This window comes from Camelus ferus, chromosome 12, assembly GCF_009834535.1.
Source record: "Camelus ferus isolate YT-003-E chromosome 12, BCGSAC_Cfer_1.0, whole genome shotgun sequence".
NCBI lineage: Eukaryota > Metazoa > Chordata > Mammalia > Artiodactyla > Camelidae > Camelus > Camelus ferus.
This window is the reverse complement of record NC_045707.1, coordinates 34,503,073-34,526,071: the sequence shown is the minus strand read 5'-3', so window position 1 is coordinate 34,526,071 and position 22,999 is coordinate 34,503,073. Positions and strand designations below refer to the sequence as shown.

Below are 22,999 nucleotides of genomic sequence, written 5' to 3'. Positions count from 1 at the left end.
TTTGCACAGCATAAGGAGATGTCTTTTATTTCAGAAGTTAGTTCTTACTGTTACAGGAGCACCACAAATTTGAAGAGGCTACAGTGTGAAATGAGCTCACTGAAGAATGTTAAATAAAATTTTAACTACAATATAAGGTACTGCAAAGCTCTGTTCCCCCCTCAGCACATACCCCTTAATCAGGAAATAGTCAACACTTACCAAATACAATATGTAAATTAGCGCTACAAGAGGGGGGAATCTAACTCAGCTAAAAAGAAAATACTATTAGCTAATAAACCTGTAACAGCCAGCTTCAGAATTTTGCTAAAACTAAAATTCAAAAGCAGACAGTTATTTAACTCTTCAATAAGGAATGTAGAGGTCCAAAGGAAATGAGAAAAACCTGGCTTGAAGAATTTTTAAGTGGAAACACACTCACACAAATGTAACCGAGAAAAACTGAGTACTTAAATATTCAAATTTTAAATGTATAATAAGAAAATTTGTAATAGAAAAAGTGGCAAATTGTTATTGTGACTTGATTTGCTGAAAACACCTGCAAATTCACACTGGCATTAAGAAAACCAAAGTTTCAAAAATTTACTCCCCTCTCTCTTCAGATACGTGTTTTCTGTGCAAAAATAAATATCTGAAAATTGCACTAATACAATAATACTTATTTTACCTTTTGTATTATGAATAATCTGCACATGCTGCTTTACAGACGATACATATTTGTAAACTTGCTCATGCAAAATTAGTGTGCGCAACAGGGATATTGTTAATCCCTATACCTAAAAAAAAAAGATACCTTATTTTCTTTTAAACTGTCAAACCCTCTGAAATGTAACAAATCTTACACGGATATTCTTGTCTGCCAGCTAAAAATCAATTTATGTTGCTGAAACAAAGTTATACAAGAAGAAGAAACATGGTTTTTGTCTTGCAGAATTTTTGATTTTTAAATAAGAGAAAATTTATAAAAGAAAGAAATTCATGGTCACAAAATTTTAACATTTTAATCCTACACATTACAGGGTAAATAGATACTGGACCCTATCGCCATACTCCATAAATCCTAGCTTTTAGTTTCCATTTTAAATGCTGCCTTAACCACTAAAACATTAGTGGTCTTACAACCTCTGGATTATGGAAATACATATTTCTGAAATAAATGCTACCAAACAACAATGGAAGAAAGCCAAACTGTCTCCATGAAGGGAAAAAAAAAAGTGGAACATTTTGAAGCTTTTAGACACTTCTCTTTCCATGTCTTATGATTAACCTGTCAATTCAGTGCATTGTATGGTCAATGTAATGGTCCCCACGTTGAACAAACATCTAACTAGTGTCCATTGATTCCAAGTTAGTGGATGATGAATCTTTTTGGATACTTTCGAAGATGGCTGCCAGCTCAGGGTTAGAACTGATCTGTGACTGGAATTCACTCATTAGTGGACTCTTCTCTGCTTCTGGAATGGTAAGCAGTGCTGCTACTGCTCTCATGGCAGATCGCTTTAGTTCATCTTGCTTTTCAAACTCCTGCTTTACTGAGTTTGCTTTTACCTGTAACATTTAGTAAATTTATATTACATGCCCTAAAAGATAGCTCTTATACCAACAAAACTTAAGTACACTCACAGATCTAAAAGACACATTATTCTTCAAGCATAAGTTTACCTTTTTTTAAAATTGAAGTACTGTCAGTTACAATATGTCTATTTCTGGTGTCAGCACCATGTCCCAGTCATGTATATACATACATATATTCTTTTTCATACTCTTAAGCATAGTTGTCTTTAAACTTCCTTCTAGCAGTAGCTGTCTCCTTAAGGAAATATTTTACACAAGGCCCATTATAAAAACCAAGAGTGGGATCTGCTTAGCAAGTCCTACTTTGTCCTCCATCAAGAAACTAGCTACCTTGTTTGTTCATTATTCTTTAAACATTTCAATGTGCTGACATCTCTGTGCCTTAATTCATATAACTATTTTTGTATGAAGTTCACTTTCTGAACCTTAAAAATAATTCTGACTTTTCAAGGTCCTTTATATTTTTTTTTACTGACGTATACTTGATTTACTACAGGCTAAGTGATTCACACATACATTTTCATATTCTTTTTCATTACAGGTTATTATAAGATACTGAATATAGTGTCCTGTGCTATACATACACACATTATCTATTTTATATATAGTAATGTGTATCTGCTAATCCCAAATACTTCAAGGTCCATTTTAAATGTCATCATGCACATATGAAGCATTCTATGACTCCCACCTCCACCAGAACTAAACATTTCTTTTGTGGTCCTATCACACTTTAACCCTTATCAGTACTTAAAAGTATGTGTCACATTGTTATAACAAAAACTTAAGAATAGCTAGCACTGAACAGTGCTAAGCTTTCTAAAACATCCATATTCAACAGGTTAACTTCTGAAACTAATTGTTTATATATGGTGCTAGCACAGTTAAGTCTGGAAAACCACGGTACAGAATCAACTAGGGATCCTGAACACACTGAGTCTAGCCTAAACTGACATGTCAAAGACATTAAAATTACCTTAGTTGTACATGTGGCACGTAATGGCTCAACAAGTCGGTCCAACCTCTGTAGGACGGCACTTGGACAAAGGGTAGAGAGCCTCACTAACATTAAAAATGTTAGCATCTATTAGAAATTTAAAAAAGACAAAATTTAGATTTTGCATTATTTTCTAATGACAATCCCAAATTCTCACAAAGCTTTTAAAAGGAAAATGACTACATGTACCATAAAGTTTCATTTTAATGTAATCTGCCATTTGGAATCACAGAATTGTCTCAGATCTTATCTAAGGAATTTTAGCTACAGGTACTAGAGTTACCTTACTTATCATGTGGTCCTAGAGTTCAGAACTAGGAAAGTGGTTCTCAACCTTGACCGCACATTAAAGCTGGGGGGTGGTGTGTCTTTGTATCTATTCCTCAGCTATTTTTACTTCACTCATCAGGATAGGGCCATAGACTTAGTTTTTTTTAAAAAGCTCATATGTACCAGATGCAAAATCACTGAACTAAAAGAAAAGCTTTACAAGAAGTTTCTACTGTCTTAGCAAATTTTCCTAAAAAAACCCCCAAAAGCCTGGTTATTCAGATAAATCCGTATAATATAAAGTCCAGTAACCCAGTCTTTTATGCCATAAACTGTAGAAATAAAAGGATCCTATGACTTCAGGGCTCTTTTCATTGAATTCTGGGAGGGTCAGGTCATTCCATATTACATTATGGAAACATGAAAGCTGGAGTTCTCACAGTACAGCTAAATTACTGCCCAACTCCACTGCTTGACTAAAGGCCCCGAGTAGATTTCTCAAATCACCCTTATAGTTCACATTTTAAACAGACATAAACAAAATGGATATAGGCAAAAAAACAAAGCAGCAGTTATGAGCAGTTTATGCTCTAAACCTAAGAAGCCGTATAATCTCTATATAGTTGCTACTACAGATTCTTTGCATGTATGTACAGTTCTTCCATATTATTCTTTAACAAACCTCTTGATATTGATTGAATTCCTCCTCCAATGAAAGTGTTCCTGGATTTTTCCTACCTATCAACTGATAATACATCGCATCACTATTACTTTTGCAAATTATAGTTTATAACACTAAAGTCACGACAAGCAAACCAATCTTTTCTCACTTAGTAACGAGAGTAAATTACAAGGGTGAAAGTCACTACAGCAAAATCATCTAAAACATTCTATAAACAGGCACAAACATCTTACCTTAATATCATAATGATCCTTCAAACCATCTTCAACATGATTTAGAAATTCAAAGATATCAAGTCTATCCAGACAACTGTCTAGAAGTGTGTACATACACTCAAAGGCTGCCTTTCTAATATCCAGGCCGTCATCAACTGTATGTTTAAATGGACCCATTTCTACCTGTTGAAATAAAAAAGAATGTGTAGATATACTTGAAAAAGTGAACGACAAGCTTGAGTAAACAGTGTAATCTAATTAACTTACCTCTCTTATAAGCTCCTTTCTAACTTTTGTTTCATTATAAAGATGTGGAAGAACAGTATCTAGAAGATCCCTTATTAACGATGGCTTATTATGTGCTGCTGAGTTGAATGTGACCAAGGCTACTCTTCTTACATTCAAATCTGGGTCTTCCAATGTTTTTAGGAAATCACCTGAAAAATTGAAAGAGATGCAACACAGTTAACGGTAAGCTTAAAATGTGCATTACATTTTTTTCTAAATTGATTATTACTGCTGGTATTATTATTTCTTCAACATGGGTCACAGAATATGATGAAATATTAAGTGAAATCTATTAATTTCTTTTGGCAACAGGTAGACTATCATGTTTGAATCTGAGTGGATTTAACTAATAAACCTATTCTCAGCACCTTTAAATGCAGAAGGTAAGGAGTGAGAGCCCCAAAGGCTCCCAATTACTTTTACAAACACTTGATAAAAAGGGGGTGGCAAAGAGAAGTGATGGAGCCTGCAACCACAAGAACTAGTAACTTGAATGATTCTCCTTAGAGTTCAAGATTAGTACCTGCATTTAACAAAAGAAAAAGCAATTTTAAAGCCTGAGTTCAAAAAATAAACAAGGGGGGAAACAGATCCACTGCTTGATAAACCATACACTTGTTAACAGTATTCCATCTTTATCAAATAATCAGAAATGTACATCCAAAAAGCCTATTTTTAACAAGAAATATCAATTGGTAAAAGGTTTAAGAATATAAAAGGAAGAAAATGAAACCTAACAGGACAAAAGCTAAAGAAAGTACCTAGCCACTTTAAAATTAAACACAGAGATAAGCCCGGTTGTTCTTGCATGTGGGGGAAAGAAACAGTGCAAAAATCTTTGGAGTCACACAGATGGAGATCCAAACTGCTTCACTTGTCAACTCTAAGACTTCAGGCAAGTTATTGCAGGCAAGAGCCTCAGTTTCCCAGTTTATGAAATAAGAATTAGAAACCTTTCAGGGCCACTGAGCAAAATAAATAGCATGTATACTATTAAACACAAGTGTCTGGTACACATATGATAGTCACAAGGAGCTATTCATCATGTAATCTCAACCCTACCATAACCATCTTTTAGAATACACAGGGGAAAAACAAGTGCCACAATATCCGAACATTTCACAGCAGCAATTTGAAGAAATGGGAGGAAAAAAATACTTCAGACACCCTAGACTGTAAACTCAAAGTTGACCACCCCTGAAAGTTCTGATTACAAAAAGAAATAGTTCAGGTTCAAAAAGAATTTAAATGTACCAGACTAAACCTCCTCAACTCTCTGCTTAGAACTGCTATAATGGTAAATTAGAATAACGTATCTGCTTTCAGTAAAGAACCTGAAGTACTGCTATTATTATAGACAAATGGTGACATGGACTAGGATCCCCAACAACTTGGTCTAGGAATTTCAATTTTTAAAAAGCTTCCTAGGTGGTGGTTCTGATATTTATGTAGTCACAAGTAATACTGAAGTAGATCACAATTCAACCAGAATAATCATCTGATTAAGTATACCAGTGATGCACACTGGCTGACAGTTATCAATTTAGAACGATGTCTAGAGATCTGGCATAGGTCTGTTCCTTTGTCCTATCTCATATAATGCCAAAAATGAGAATAAATAAATATATCAAAGCAAAAATAGGGGAGGGTAACAAAAGCAAGACTCTACTGATAAGAGTCTGTCTTTCAATCATTTCTAGGTCCTAGTGTTGGCACTCGTTTATCCCTGTGTCCCCCTTACTCTGAATTGTTAATCTTTCTGTGGTTCTTTTAGACTGTGGGCTTTGCCCCCTTTCTGGCCTACTGCAGAATGGCACAAAACTGGAAAGCTTATTTGCCATATCCTTCTATCCTCTCTGCCGGTATCCCCAGCCTACTGTCCTCAAGAAAACACCAGAGTTGAGCTACTAACAGCTCTAGGAAAAGTGATGATGAAAACAACACAAGGAAGTTATAATCTTGTCTTCACAGAAAAAGCCCCTGTCCTTCTTGGGTATCTCTTCTTCAGTTGGGGAGAGCTAATTACCAGAAGAATTATCTTTTTTACTCTTAAATTTCCACCTTAAATAGAAAAGCCGCCAAAGATCCCCTTGGGAGCTGGAGGGTACAAGTAACAACAGGAAACTGGGGCCTTCACAGCTCAAGTGAGATTCATTTACACCTGGGAAGAACTTCAGACTGGTCAGAAAGATCATATCTTTTTCCTTTATCCATTAGTTTATTTGGGTCAACCCCAAAATATGATTATCAAATATATAGTTGACTTTAACGATATCTTACAATATTTACTGATTTCAGCTATTTGTAAAATTATTTTTTCTAATGAAACAATTACTGTCCCTTAAAAGCATTTTAGTTCCCTGGTGGTAGTATTTAGTTGTTGAAATGATTTGGTCTTTTTTAATTAACTACTTAATAGTTATTCAGTATGTTTATCCTCATTTCCACTTACCTATGCAGTTCTTTAATAGTGGATCAATAGGTTGTGGATGATCAGAAATAGTAAACTTCACAGCTGTAACCACTGAGCTTCGGGCATATGATGAACCTATTTAAAAATGAATTGTAAGTCTATTGGTATTTAAGTTAACTAAAATCGACGGACATCTTTATCATTTTCAAACAACTTCAAATAACACCAGTGTGTTTAACTCCTTAAGATTCTTTTTGGTCAAGAGCAGTATTTCTTACTGCTCTCAGGACACTAATGGAGCAAAGTTTACTCATCTTACGAAACATATTCCTTTTGAAATCTAATGGGATTAATTTCTTCTGGGAAGGAGGTGGCCTGGGAGACCAGCAGTGGAGGATCTATCCCTCACAAAAGGGAACTGGTTAAACCCATAGTAGCATTAAAGATTGTTTGTTTGTTTTTTTTTTCAAACGAAAGCAATTTCTAAGAATGGCCATTAATACCTTCTCCTTGATCTACAAGGGTTGACACTGGTAAACCTGAAAACTCCTCTAGAATCTTTCAACTGAACTAGGTTAGTTCACCAATTTCAGTACTGTAATAACTAGCAAGCTCCGCCAGCTATATTAATTCAAGAGACACCTGTCTTTTCCACATTTTAAGACAAAAGGGTAACATTAAAATATACTGAACACTAGAAACTACAACAGATTTATTTAATCATTACCTAACTACGCTCTTCATCCTTTTAAACAACAAAATGTCACTTGAATATGGCTCCTTTCATAAGGCAATAGGTTCTACATGTAACAAGATACAGAAATATTTTAACTTTGACACTGGGCATCTTTCAGGGCAACCAACTGCTAATATATTTTTTAAATAAGAAAATCCAGGTACTCACCTGATATTAAGTAACTCTTAAGCCGCGGAAGGAGAGTTTCTGGATCAATTAGAGTGAGTTTGCCTAGACATTCAGCAACAACATTTCTGGTTCCTTCTTCTGCACACTCACAGTGCTTTAGCAATAAGGCCCAGATGTTTTCAACATACGGTTTAAGGCCCACCACTGATGCAGAGCTAATAATTTCCTTCAAGGAATGAAGCAGAAGATACTGCCTTTTGGGTTGACTGGTTATTTCTTGTAAGACAAATGGTAGATATTCAGGAAGGTTGCCCACACTAATGCTGCCTAATGCATAGGATGCAGCTGATTTGACTTCTTCACTAGGAGATGAGAAGGCTTCTAATATCACAGATTTTAGTTCCAGCTGCCCACTTAAGTCAATATGATGCCCAACTTCTCCAAGAGAAAGCAGAGCTAAGAGGCGAATAGAATCTGTAGACCTTGAGTTCTTGACATCTTGAATAAACTGACCTACTACAGCTGGTCCTTCTTTAGGGCATGCTCGAGTAAGAGCGGCTACGCATTTGGCAATGGAATAATAAGACTGCTTATGAGTAAGAGCTGTGCTCTGAGAATAAACTGGACCGGTCAGCATACGCAACAAATCCATGTATCCTAGATTATTTGTTCCAGTGACAACCAGAGCTTGGAAAAAGTCTAGCATGGCGCTAAGAGCTCCCCCCTGCAATAAAGGTGATCTAACAAGTCCAATAAGTTCATTGAGAATGGATCCACTTATCTTTGAAAGGGAGGAGGGATACACTTTTGCCAGTGTGGTAAGAAAACTGATAGCCATCTGTGAAACATGCATATCACTTTCACTGATAAGAGGCGGGAGCTCATCTAGAACTGCATCAATCATGGCAGCTGTCAAGCTGTCACTATAGTTTTTAATTAGAATATCTAGAGCAGAAAGTGTACCCAGTTTTAAAGCTCTCTGGTTTTTCCTGAGAAATGAAGCAAGAATAGGAACCCCTTCTCCCAGGACAGGCCTCAAATCTATCTTCAAAGGCGACCCAGCAATCAATGTCAAAGCCTTCACTGTAGTTAACCGGGTAATCTCATTCTTTAGCCTCTCCAAGAAAATCTGAAGTGTATTAGGCAAGTCAGAACCCAAATTGTCTCCCAGGTTGCAAATAATTTGTCCCATACAGGAAATGGCCCTTTCCTTGACTTCCTGATCAATGTCCGCTGCTTTTAACCTCTTAATGGTACAGGTAAATAGGTCTTTGATATAAGGAGTTGCATCAAACGAGGAAGGCTGATCTAAAGGACGAATTACTTTGACAAGCTGTTGAGTAACAAGAAGTGCTTCGGATGTAATCTTGTAAAATGGGTCTCCAACACAAGCCACCACTGGAGGGACCAAAGCTTGAACATGAGGATGGAAGACTTGAGGAGAGTGGTTACAGAGGATTACATACAGACAGGACAAAGCATCAATCTTCAAATTTGATGAGCTTGATTTATCATTCAGTGAGAAAATGATTCCTAAAAACCCAACCAAAAAAGAAAAATCCAATAATTTTTATGCATCGCAGCTTTACGAAAGAAAAAATTTAAAACTAATCCCTAAAAGATTGCTAAAGTTTCCACTTCACCTTATTATGTCTAAAGCAGTAGAAATTCCACAAGCTATGATAAACATTAAAGTCAAAAATGTTCAGTTATGATTTTATACTTTTAACTTTAGGTATTCAGGATGGTTCTACAAAAAAGTCAGTTCCACATGCAAATTAAGTTGTCACAAACTATCCTTTTCAAGGAAACAATTATTTAAGCTTATCTAAGTCTTGATAGTCTATAGTAAATCCCAAAAGTGACTTACTATTTCTTTCATACCTGGTACAAGTACAGGAATGTGTTGTGTTAGGGCCCCCGGTAATACATTTACCAGTTCTGTTAACATGTTAAAACAACACTGTCGGGTCTTCACACTTTTCTCTTTCATCTGTTTGTGCAGAGCTTTGACAATGTTGGGAACCTGTAATTATCAAGCGCTCATTAGCTGGTTCAGCTATTGGTACTTCCTCAGTACACTTAAATTACAGGGGATGGGGAGAAATGGAAATTTTTTTTTGGTCAAATTCCCAAGTCCTCTAACTGCTAACAAGATTGTTTGATACAAACTTTGTTGCGTCTACTATGTATGTTCTCTTGTAACTATATTTGCTTGATTGTAGTAAGAAAATAAATGCTATCATTAGCTTTCTACTGAGCAACAAAAACAGTCTCCCTTGATTAATTTAAATTAGGAAATGTATTAAGACTAAATAGAAATCTAAATAAAAATTTTCAACTGAAACTTTAGGAGCAATAATTTATAAATGGCTTTTTGGAACCCAAGTAGCACATACAGGCAATTAAAGGCAAAAAATTATGGAAAAGAAACTATTAAATGGGTCCTTGTTTTTGCTTGTTTGCTGTTGCAATGAAATCAACCTCACTTCAAATGCAGTTACAAGCAGCAAGAATATGACCCAGACATCTGCTTCTAAACTTTCTAATGTTTTATTAGTCAGCAAAACCTAAATAGGGTATTTACTAATAAATCTTATGGATGTCAGGTCACAGAAACATATACCATATTGAACAATGATGTGAGAACTAAAGGCAAAGGAAAATATCTATCTAGTGAATTCATCACAGCATCATCAAAATTTCGTGATTTTTACCTGCCTTCTACATACTTATTCAATTGCTTATGTCCTCCATACACTTTTTTTTTCTACAATTAATCTTAAGTGTTCACCTTTAAGTTCACCACAAACTTTTAAAATTTTTACTACTTGAAAACAAGATAGATATGACATGTACATACCCTCCCCTGGTTCAGTCCCTCTCAAGAACTGTTTTGTGATCTATAAAAATGGACAAACAGGTACCCACCCCCTAGGGCTGCTGTAGAGATTACATATAAGATAGGAAAATGTCCAGCATGTATCAACTATTCAATAAATGGGGGCTATACAGCTCTAATGTTTAGGATCTTAGAAAAGATGTCCTGAAGTGAAAAACTAAGTGTTTTATTAATGAGAACTGGCATATATAATAAATACTCTGTAGTAGGCACTTCATTGTATGTTTACATAGATCATCTCATCTCTACCTTGGGTAGACAGTTCTAAGTAAACCCTGATTACAAATGAGAAAAGTGAAGCTTAATGAAATGTCTAAATTACTTGTCCAAGATCACACAGCTAAATTAGGAGGGAAGGAAACTATAAACACAACTAGTCTGATTCCACAGCCCTAAGACTTCTCCATTAATATCAAAGATAAAGATTACTAACTCTTAAAGCTAATGTTGTTTAGCCAGAAAAATCAAGAAAATAATCAGATTTATATAAGTAATAGAATATGAACATCCATAAATGACTATACAAACATATCCCAGAACTCTGTTTCTCTAAAGCTATTCTGGAACTCATATTTCTATATAAAAATGCCATTTTAAAAGATGAAATTTATTATCATGATTTTCAAAACCACACTTTTAAACTGACCTGACTCTGAAGCATTGTTAAAGGTGTTTCTCCCTGTTCCATTGCGTCAGGGTCACACAGCCAACTTTGCACAGGACGAGTTTGCTTCAAAAGAGAAAGGTATGCATGAAAAACATCTGCCTTTACGTTCTCTTCACGCTCTTTAAATCTGGATATCAGTGCAGGAGAGACGGTCTTGTAGAATTCTGGAAGCATTTCATGCCTTGTGCTAACCACGGCATCCAAGCACTTAGCAGCTGCACGTCTTACTTTCCAGCTCATGTCATCATCGTCACTGTATTCATCATCACTCCCTAAAGAGAAGTTTTAATGTTAACATGCTAATAATCATAAGAAAAGTTTATTGTTTAATATAGAAAGTGAATTGATATTCATAAACTAAGACGGTTTTCCAACTTTTCACTAAGATAAACAGCAACAGATAAGTTTGAAAAGAATTAATACTTAAACCAGAGGTAGAGTTATGAATTAATACTTAAACCAGAGGTAGAGTTTACTCACATAAATTTACACATAAATAAACCTCTAAAGAAAAATGATCATACTGTTTATTTGTTAAACATTTTCACATTTATAGGTAATGAGCTGCTTATTAATTCTTTAAAATCATTAATTCATACATTAAACTTCAATATAAGTATTTATAAAATCATAAATGTCCTAGTCTTTTTAAATAATATGAATAGAAGTTCAATTCAAAAGACCCACTTGACACTAGGAAAATCAAACTGGGGAGCTTGTAAGATTAACCATAAAACAGATTTGTGGTAAAAATGATGTAATGAAAGGAATGATGACCAATCCCAGGTCATGCTGTGAAACTAATTTTCCAGAGGGAGAAAAAGAATCCTGACATCAGCTTTCTTTGTGACCACAGATTGTTCACTAAATTTGTTGATGCATATTTTCAACCTTTTAAGGTATGATCTTATTACAGTTTAAAGAAACTAAACCTTCTCAATTATAACAAGAAAATTCTACCCACATAACAACAGAGCACTAGCTTCTCTAAACTCCTGTAAAACATGAAAACAATATTCCCAGTATAAGCATCAACAATTCCATCTCACTTATGTATACTTGCTAATGTGTGTATGCGTGAAATCTCTGAAAATTATTTCCTTCCGATACTATCAGGCTGAATCAGTTGGGTCAACAAAATCAGGAGGATGGCCTACATATTAACAGTTCTCAGGACAGTCTAAAATTACTGACAATAAACTCTGTTATTCTTAGATATAAGACTATACCCCTGAAATGATTCCTCACTGGGGGAAAAAAGATGATGTCTCTTCATTGGCTTATATTCCAGTTAGCTTAATGACAGCTAAATGTAACCATGTCTTGGAAAAATCTACGCTATATGATAAAATTTTCCAATCTCCAAAAGCTTTATTACTTAATTTCATCTTAGCACTTCAGCATATTTGGTTGGATTTTCCATGAACCCAAGGCATTTGATTTATTCATCAATACTTATATGAAGAAAAATTACAGGGTAGTATCAAAATGGACTATTTAAAAACAAATGAAAAATTTCCAGTGGCAACCCAACTATGAGAAATACTTTACAGAAATACACTTTACTGAAAAAGGTTAATAGCCTAATCACTGAAATTATGTTGGTTTTATAAGTTACAATAACACCGCTACAAAGATATTTATTAGGTATAATCCATGTAACTGATAAAGCAGCTGAAGGACTTGGTTTATTATTCAAGATCAGTACTTACCACACTAAAAACCAACAATCAAAAAACGTGGAACATAAAATGCTAATGCCTTTTTCAAAGGATACTCCTGTTATAAGCTAATGTTTCCCTTTATCAATATAACACATTTATTGAGTGTCTAATGTGTGTCAAGCACTGTCCTAGGCACTTGGATAAAGCAATTAATAAAAAAGACTAAAATTAAAATTTCTGCCTTCATGAAGCTTCCACCGTAGCAGATCATAAATAACTACAATGTGTCAGAAAATGATTAGGTATAATGGAAGAAAATTAAAATGCTACAAAAGGAGAGATATGATGTAAGGGGAAAGCCCTGAGATGGGAGACTGTATGAGGAGGGGTGTGTGAGAGAAAGTGATCAGGTATAACCCCAAAGTTTTTGGCCTGAGAAACTAAGAAAAATGGAGATGCCATTCTGAGATGGAAAAGTCTAAAGAAGAAACAGGTTAGGCAGGCAATGGGGGAAGGGTGGGGAGAAGCTATTTTAGACATCTAAGCAGTAAATCAATTAAGCAGTTACATATATGAACCTGGAATTCACAGGGAAGATCTAGGGTAAAGATAAAGTTTGGGTTTTCAGCATACTGATATGATGAAAGCCAAGAAACGAGATGAGATCAACAGGAATCTAAGAGTATAACAGAGAAGTCCAAGGACTGACCCTGGAAATACTCCAAAGCTAAGTGGTCAGGGTGATGAAGAACCAGCATGGAGACTGAGAGGGAGTAATCACAAATACAGGGCTAAAACCAGGAGAGCATGGTATCCTGGAAGTTAAAGAAATGCTGCTGAGACTAAGTAACAGGCAGAGTCAAACATTTGAGGTCACTGGCAATCTTCTCCATCACTGGAAGACAATTCAAGAGAAAAGAGGAAGAAAGGGGCTGGAGAGCTATCATTCTTTTCAGTTCTGTTGTAGTGTAGAGAAATTAGGCAGTATCTGCTACAGTCCAAGATTATTTGTACTTTTTTTTTTAAAGATGGATGAAATTACAGACTTCAAAAGTCATTACATAAATTTATTTATGGAATCAAACTAAAAAGTATAAGAAAATTAACAGGAAATTGACCAAGCCATAAACCCAGTCACTTACCCACTTAAACATTTCTATTATGATTCTTTCAATACCAGCAGAAACAACTGAACATGAGCAACCCTGTGTCCTTGAAGTGCTATTTCTTTCCAGAGTAAATACCACAATCAAATCACAGCACAATGATGTCAATCTCAGGAGCCTCAGAAATGTTCAGATTATTCATGAAAGTTAAATGAAGCCTCAAACAATATTTAGGATTTTTCATTAAAGCAACTATGTATAAAACCAACCAAACTGCTATGAATGTTATCTATCAATATAATTTTTAAAATAGCATTCATTTCCCTCCTCACAAAAAACACTGTAGAAAATCTGAATAAAGAACAAAAATCACTTATAATTGCTAGCCAAGAGAAAAACACTAGTAACATTTTTTCAGCATATTTAGAAAAATAAAACTGGGGCAGAGTACTTTTTGTTACCCACTTTCCACTCAACTTATTAACCGCTTTAACAAATATTTTTCTAGAACATGATTTTGAAAATTTTGCATAGCAGTTCAATACATGTCCCATAATTTAATCAATCTGCTACTGTCAAATATTGAGGTCTTTTCTATTTTCACTATTATAAACAAACAAATGGAACAATCTGGGGTTAAGAATCATCTCCATCTGTAACACTGGGTCTTTCATGAAAATTTAACAAATTCCTTCTACTTAATTTGAAATACCTTGGTCATCATCATCACCACCATCTGCATCCATGGCATTTTCATCTTCATCTTCATCATCATAATTATAATTTGGATCATAGGTAAGATATTTAAGACATATATTTATAATGGTAGAAACATGAGGATATACTTCTTTAGGACATCTGAGGGAAAAAAAACAAAAGCTGCCTTGAATAACTGTATTTTTCTCATTGAGTCAGTATCTGTCACATTTTGCTTTATTACCAGATTTTTTTCTTCCCTTGAACATTGGAAAGTGGTCTCCAGCCTTTTCAACACCAATGACCCTTCATCCTTCCCTCCCACTGACTCCATGTTTTAAAAGATTTACTTTTCAAATTACTCTTATTTAATCAGTTTTAAGATGAATCCCCCCTCCATTTTAACATCTCTGAAATTAGGATGATTCTTATAATAAATAGTATGTCATGGTTAGTATGGGGTCATACAGACAGAAATCTGTATATGCTCTATCTTCTCAACATGACTAAAAGACCAAGCCCACATGAACTTGCCCTTCAGTAACTAGGATTATTTGTGAAAATGCCATGCACATTCCTCTAGGCATGGTCTTCTAGCTGTATGTTGTAAGGACAGAACATTATTATAATAAATGACCAACAATAAAGGAATAATTTGTGTTTCTCAATTAAAAGGACAGAAATGAATCCCCACAATTTCTGATCTTAACAATCTCATATGACTATAAAGCTATTTGCCAAAAGCCATGAGTGGCAAACAGTGAAAAACTATTTACTAATACTGCAAGCAACAACAATGAAGTCTCAGGACACTGTACTACTACTACTGTCAATTCTAGTACAAGCAAAAAGACTCATTACTTGGCCAGCATGGCTTCTCTTACATAAATGTAGTTTTTATTATTAGAACTGGGGTTTCCAAATTGAGAATCAGTGCCCTAGTAAAATGGATGTAACAGAGCTCAAAAACTGCTGAAGAGAGATGAAACTCACTTATATATTTCTGGCTAGATAATTAACTTAATCCTGCTACTCTCTCAAGATAGAGACTACATCATTAAATTAAACTAAAAGACAATTATAAATACCTTTCCCAAGTTCTTAAAGTAAAGCCCTAACAATGAGAAGGAAACATTTCAAAATAAATGTAAGGACTATCTTAAAATAAAGATGATATTCACTTCAAATAACTGTACTGGTTATCAGTTACTGTTTAATTAAAAACCTAATTGTAACACATTTGAAATCCAAAACTCAATCCCAGCTGTCAATAAATAACTCATTTCTCCTCTTCCATCTAATTTAGATCTTATTATTCTAATCTTAACAAAAATTTTTATTTGAAAAATAGAGATCTTAAAAACTTGCCTTCTCACAAATGATTCAAAGGCTTGAATGCAGTACTCTCTTAATTCATCGTCATCTACATTACAAAATTTTACCACCAAAGGAATTATCTTCTCAAGGTATTCACCTAAGAAAAGCACATTGGTTCTTAAAAACATTCATTAATATTTTTTAAATTAAAGAAAACTTTAAAATATTTGAACATTTCTTACCTATTCTATGACCAGCTTGCCTACTAATAGCGGCAATACACTGTATGTAGGTTCTTGTTGTTGACATGGAATCATTTTTGGACAACTCTGACAATAGATGTTCAATAAGATCTACAAAAACTATATTTCCACAGCTCATAACCAGATGGCCAAGAGCAATAATGGTTCTTTTCCTCACTGCAAGTCTAGGGCTGGTCAACTGGGGGAGCAGACAGGTCAGAATTGAAGGATGGAAATTAACAAGAAGTCCTCCTTGCCTTAAGATAAAATAAAAAGAAAACAAATAAATTCAATCTGTCCAAGTATGACTGAAATGTCTGGCCTCTGACCATCTCTTGACTACTCCTTCTCCCTAATGTCTTTCCTCTACATATCTACAAAGTTCCAATGATCTTGCTGACCCAACCCTCTCTTCCAAATCATTTCAGACGTGCAGTTCAGTGAGTCAATAGCATCAAACATCTGTGTCCTATGGCAGGACGGTGCCAGTGATCAAGTCACACATAGGACAAAAGGTCTAACTGAATTTTCACTTCTTATCAAATTAAGTATAAATTCCTCACCTTCCTCCACATGATGCCAATCTATCAGGATGATCTCATACTACTTTTCATTCTATATTCAGGAAAACTAGAATACAGTGTTTTCCAACTCCCAAGACTACTTACATATTCTGATATATTTATGCTTGAGCACATATACCTGTGCCCTACCGACTTTCAAAACTAAATTCAAATGCCACTCTTTCCATAACAAGCTTTCTTAGATCCTTTCAGTTTATACCCCAAAACATACTATACTCATTAGTATTTAGTCTAACTCTGCCTTATAGTCATTTGCATTCTTATCTCCTATAGAGAAGTATAAGTTCGTTGTGTGCCAAGATGATAGCTCTTCACTTTTACCATAAATTTGTACCACATGAAGGCACTTGATTTCTTCCAAGTTCACGTGAACTAGCCACAAATAACAGACAAATAATGATGATGTGTAACAATTACAAGAATCAGCGACAAACTGACAGGCCTTTTAAGGTTATTTCCCCCAGGAGTTCCTTAAATCTTTCTATCTTTCCAGAGGAAAGTAGAAAAGCAACAAATATATAAAGCGAAGCTCCTTCCTCCCAACACATGCTTTAAAAATATGGTTGCTGAAGTATACCAGCATTCTTTTAACTGGAAAACTTGCTACTCCTACTGGCACATTTCCTTATCCAAGCACATCATTGTATTCAAGAATACAAAACAGTAAAACAAAATATAAAAACTGCTGAAATATTTAAATCACAGATCATCTTATTTTTCAAAACTACAAAAATTTACTCACTATGCAATATTACATGACAAATATAATTAGCTTATTTCTCTCCTTACTTCTAACCAAACACATTTGTAAAACAGACAATTTAAATATGAATAAATTTAGACCAAGTTTTATTATTTATCAGTTTATCAGAAAAGGTTATTAATAAATGTATAAATATTTGTATTACAAGTAATATAAATAACACTCATGTTTACCTGCTCAACATATCAGCCATAATATCCAAGGCTTCTAGCTGAACAGAGACATCTTCCTGCTTTGCTATTGCACTGGTAAGACGCCCAGTAATCTTTTTACATACATTAGCAGCTAATGCAGAGCCTACATACATGAATAAGAAACCAATGATGATTTCAAGGCAAGTATGCTGAATTCCATTTTATATTCATTATAATTACCAAATACTCAACAACTCTAAACTTGATTTTGAGACTGACTGAAGAGATCTATATGAGAAGAATATGTGTTTCAAAACAGGTTGTTTTTCAATAAAATATTAGACATGAACAAGAATCAGAGGTAATAAATGCAAGAGTACACCACACAGGGAAAACAGTATCGATTCAGTAAACTCTATTGGACAACTATATCTAAGGACTGGCACGAATGCCTGCTATGGAGCTGACAGTAGCTGAAGTGTTAACATCTCTAGATTGGAAAGCAGCAATGACATTTTCCTCTACTGCAGTCCTCTCTACTATTAACCTAGTTTAAATTTCAGTGAATTAAAAACCAAATATATTCTGAGCTCCAACAACTAACATGGTTTCTTTGGAAAAAAAAAAGTAGCTCTAACTTCTAGTAAGATCCTTTCCAATCCAAATAAAGTAGAAATGTTATTCCCAGGGACTCATAAACCAAGGTTATTACTATTTTAAAGTAGATTAGTGTTGTTACTGACAAGTAAGAGGAAAAAAGGAACAAGGAACTATGAAAGTAAAAATCTGCTTGGTTAAAAAAATTCTTGTTAGAACCAGAAATCAGCTAAAAACAAACATGTTTCAATGAAAGGAAAAAAATAAGGAAAGTATCAATATAGCTAATATACCTATAAATAATATACTTCAGAGTTGGTAAAATATATCTGAAATAATGAATTAGTACGGTAAAGTAACACTGGCATGATACATTGGGGGAAAAAATCAGCTTTGGATTAAAAGATAATGGATATGAATATTCACCTAATCAGGTAATCAAAACTTGGAGTGAACTGACCTAATCTCTCTGAATTTCAGTTCCCTTATCAACAATCTACATCGTTAAGACGTCCCATATAGCTGACATTTAGACAAACTGAAAAAATACACATGCACCATCTAGCATGATAGCTAGCACAGTGAACGATGAATAAATATTAAGTAAACAAAAACTACATACTAAGACTACATTATTACCAATCTACATCTTTCCAAGATGAGACAGTAACTTTTAGCCTGATAATTTTAGCCAGCAGCTTAGTAGTCAAGACCAATTCTAAAATTTACATTTCCGACACATTTCTGTCAGAGGCCAAAAGCTAACAACTTGACAAATTCATTAATTGTAGTTTTAATTTTTTTAAATTACCAAGTAGCTGTAAAAGGCTCAGCCTTAATTAAAGATTCTAGTAAGTTGAACTACTTCACAGCTGTCTTAATGGCGTTAAGTTTTACATCATAAATTCTAATGCAAAGCAAAATTAATACTGACAATAGAAAGCTAATCAGAAATAACTCATGATTTTGGTTATTTTTTCCTTCACTATATAGGTTGGCTTAACTCTATCCTGCAGTCGCAGTACATACAACAATATAAAACCTTGCTCCAACATAAAAATCCTTCAGAACTGCTATTCCTGAGAGACACTTAAATTTAATCAAAATAAATCATTTAAAACTAAAAACTGATTTATTTTTAAGCAAAAATAAGACTCCAGACTTTTCTTTCTTAATTGTTCAAAGGGATGCTTATAAAGATCTTTTAGGATAGATACTTCTCTCCCTCCCTGGCCAGGGAAAGGGGGGGAAAAAGGCAGAAGAGAAATTCTTCCATTAGTAAAAGGGAAATAGAAGAAAAAAGTGCTCTTGCTTACCACTGGATGCTGGAGGAAGTTCTCCAATTACTGTTTTAAGGCCAATACTTGAAATATCTCGAAGCTGTTCTTTATCAGAAAGCATGTTAGTGCAGAGGGTATCTACAATTGTCTCTACTTGGTATTCTTTCACTTTACTCACTAAAGGGCCAAGACTGTAACATAAAAAAGAAAAAAAATTTAAATCTAGATAAACACAAAAACACAAAATTAGACAAGTAGAAACATTAACTTTTCTGCCTCGTAACTGTCAACAAAGTAAACATTATGCCTATATCATAGTATATGAATAAGAGTACAAAAATGTATGATTAATAAGTTCCTTGCAGTTTCCATTTTTTCCCACTTATTTCCATCATAGTATGAAATTCAAGATGCTTCCACCCCCTGCAAACCCTTCAAATACACAAAACACCTTTTAATAATAAAAAAGCTAAAAAAAATAGTAAGGCTAATTAGCAGTCTACTTCTAACAAGGATCTTATGATTTACCTCCAACAGAAATTCCATCTAATGTATCACACTTTGCCAATGTAACCTTTCCTTCCTAACATCTATCACCAACTCCAACTCATGAACCAAAGAATTTATATTCCTTTTATTTTCCTGCTCAAATTTTAAAAACGTAAAGTAATTGGTTGCAAAAAGCAAACAAGTTAGAACTACTCTGTGCTTCCAAAGCAGCTTGTATATGCCTTTCTTACTAGTATTTTATACTGTTATTGTAAGACTGCATGTAGGCCCACTGGTTGAAGATAAAGAAAAGCCCTTCTTTTGTGTCCTTCCTATAGAATTTAGCACACAGTAGATAATGTTTGGTTGCATGAGTATTCATTGAGGAGCCATTTTATTCTATACTGTATTGAGTAACAAGAGTATGGGCCCTAGCTCCAAAAATTTACCATCCACATGATGAGGTAAGGAACTCACATAAATACTCTGGAAATTAACTGAAGGCATTCACTACTCCGCACAATTAAAAAAAAAACTGTTAAATTCAATGTTAGTATCTATTTACTGGCAGGAGACTGCACCTCAGAGACAGATTTTTAGGTACTAGGCTTTGATGGGATATAGTTAGAAAAAAAGCATTTCAAATGGAAAGATCATAGACTAGAATGAGTGGAATACATACTGAAAGAGATGAGAAGTCAGAAGAACTGCAGGATACAAAAGGCAGATGAAAAACACAATATGAAAGGCAGGCACCTGGGACTTTATGAAGAATCTTTAAAGTTAGGCCAATGAATTTAAATGTGATATGGTAAAATTGGGACCAATGCATTTTCTCAAGCATAAGTGACATGATGAAAATAACTTAGTTTGATAAATGCTCAGATCAATGTTTCACATATACATTCTTGATAAGTAACAGCTGACTGCCTGCCTGACTACAGAGAAGCAGCAAGCAGTGAAAATTGGGGAAGTAACAGAAGAAGAAAAATAAACAGAAAAGGCTGGAGAAATCCAAGAACAGCCCAATCCAAAATGATGACAGTGACTCACAGACATACAAGACAAACATGGTTACCAAAGGGGAAGCAGGGAAGGAATAAATTGGGAGTAGAGATTAACAGATACATACTACCATATATAAAACAGATAAACAAGGATTTACTGTATAGCACAGGGAACTATATTCAATATCTTATAGTAAATTATAACAGAAAAGAATAAAAAAGGAGAATACAGATATATATACATACATGTATGTATAACCAAATCACTGCTATACACCCGAAACTAACACAATACTGTAAATTATATGTCAATAAAAAACAAAACAAAATGATAGTAATGACATATATGTAGAGAGGTCTAATGTGAAACAATAAAAATTGGGAGTGAAAAATAAAAAGAATTCCAAAACTGAATTTAAAGACTTCTAGCTTCCAGTAATGGCAAAATAGCTTCCAACTCTCCAGATAATAATTACAAAATCTCTAAAACTGTATTTTAGAAAACAACAATTTGAATGCATGGTAATGATGGAACTAAAAACATATGGGAAAAAATGTCTACCTAGAATTCCGTATCTAGTGAAATTACTTTTTGTTGTTGTTATATTTGGGGGAGGGGCAGTAATTAGGTTTATTTATTTATATTTTATTTTATTTTTGATAGAGGTACTGGGGATTGAACTCAGAACCTCCTGCCTGCTAAGCACGTGCTCTACCACTGAGCTATATCCTTCCCCCGAAATTACTTTCTAAAAATGAAGATAAATTAAAGACAATTTCGGGTAAAAGCTGAGAATATATCACCACCAAACCTATTCTACAGAAATTGCCAAGGGAAGTTCTTTAGGCTAAAGGAAAATTAAACCAGATTTACAGAAAGGAATAAAGATCACAAGAGATGGTAAACGTGTATATGCCTAAAAAAGCTACATTTAAAAGACTACTTTTTTCTTCAAAATATCAATAATACTATATTATGGATACACACTCACAAATAAAAACCAATAGTAGCACAAAGACAGGAGGAAGGCAGTGGAAAAATGTTATTTCAAGGTTTATATAATTTATATCAAGTGGTACAATATTAATAGACTGTAATAAATTTAAGATGCAATTTATAATCCCTAGCCTAGCATGACAACTTTAAAAATAATGCAGAGATATATCTGAAAAGTCAACAGAGGAAATCAAAATTAAATTTATAAAACAGTGATTCCCAACTTTTTTGGTTTCAGAATCCCTTTCACACTTAAAAAAAAAAAAATGAAGACCCCAAAGAATTTTTCTTATATGTGGGTTCTATCTATCAATGTTTACATTAAAAATTAAACAATAATAAACTCACATATTACCATAAATAATGCAGCTATATTCTCAAAAAAGGGAAAAAATAGCTGTTCCACATTTTTGCAAATTAATGTTTGGGTATAAAAGAAAACAACTGGATTTTCATATCTGCTTTTGCATTCAATCTAATGTGATACCACACGTCATATGGCCTGTGGGAAATTATACTGTACACTTATGAGACAACGAGCATCAAAAGGGAAATAAGGGCACACTTAAATCTAACTATATCAATATTTACAATAAACATCAATGGACTAAAAACCACTCCCATCAAAGGAAGAAATTATGAAACTGAAAAAAAGGATAAAGAAAAAAGCGCAACCCAACTATCTGCTGTCTACAAGACACATAATTTAACAATGAAAGCACAGATTAAACTGAAAGTAATATAAAAAGATACACTATGCAAACACTAATCTTAAAAAAATTGGAGTGGCTGTATTAACATAAAATATACTTAAAGATAAGATGTATTTAAAGAGAAATATTTTATATTCATAAAAAGATCAATCAGGAAGAAATAATTATAAATGTGTATGCACCTAGTCATACAGCTTTAAAATACATGGAGCAAAAACTGACATTATTAAAGAGAAAAACAGATAAATTGACAATTATAGTTGGAAATTTTAACACTCCTCTCTCAGTAATTTAATATGAAGGAAAAAAAATCAGAAAGGATATATAAATCTGAACAACACTATCAACTACCTTGACCTAATTGACATTTATAATACACTATTCACAAAGGATATATAAATCTGAACAACACTATCAACTACCTTGACCTGACATTTATAATACACTATACCCAACTACCAAAGAATACACTTTTAAAGGTACACAGAACATCCACCAAGACCTATTATATGCTGAACATGAAACAAATCTCAGTA

The 22,999-nt window shown here is 34.0% G+C and overlaps 1 protein-coding gene across 1 annotated transcript in view; it reads right to left on the bottom strand.

Annotated features, from left to right (window-relative positions):
- Positions 1-22,999, bottom strand: part of CAND1 (cullin associated and neddylation dissociated 1) — a 43,034-nt gene continuing 20,035 nt past the window's right edge. Inside the window, exons 3-15 of the mRNA XM_032493359.1 lie at positions 19,294-19,448; positions 17,420-17,543; positions 15,900-16,156; positions 15,709-15,814; positions 14,357-14,502; positions 10,854-11,146; positions 9,190-9,331; positions 7,345-8,838; positions 6,480-6,575; positions 4,007-4,176; positions 3,758-3,922; positions 2,552-2,659; positions 1-1,548 (exon numbers count right to left, since the gene is read on the bottom strand). Coding sequence (XP_032349250.1) covers positions 1,324-1,548; positions 2,552-2,659; positions 3,758-3,922; positions 4,007-4,176; positions 6,480-6,575; positions 7,345-8,838; positions 9,190-9,331; positions 10,854-11,146; positions 14,357-14,502; positions 15,709-15,814; positions 15,900-16,156; positions 17,420-17,543; positions 19,294-19,448 — 3,481 coding nt within the window. The 3' untranslated portion in view covers positions 1-1,323. The remainder of the gene's footprint in view (positions 1,549-2,551; positions 2,660-3,757; positions 3,923-4,006; positions 4,177-6,479; positions 6,576-7,344; positions 8,839-9,189; positions 9,332-10,853; positions 11,147-14,356; positions 14,503-15,708; positions 15,815-15,899; positions 16,157-17,419; positions 17,544-19,293; positions 19,449-22,999) is intronic.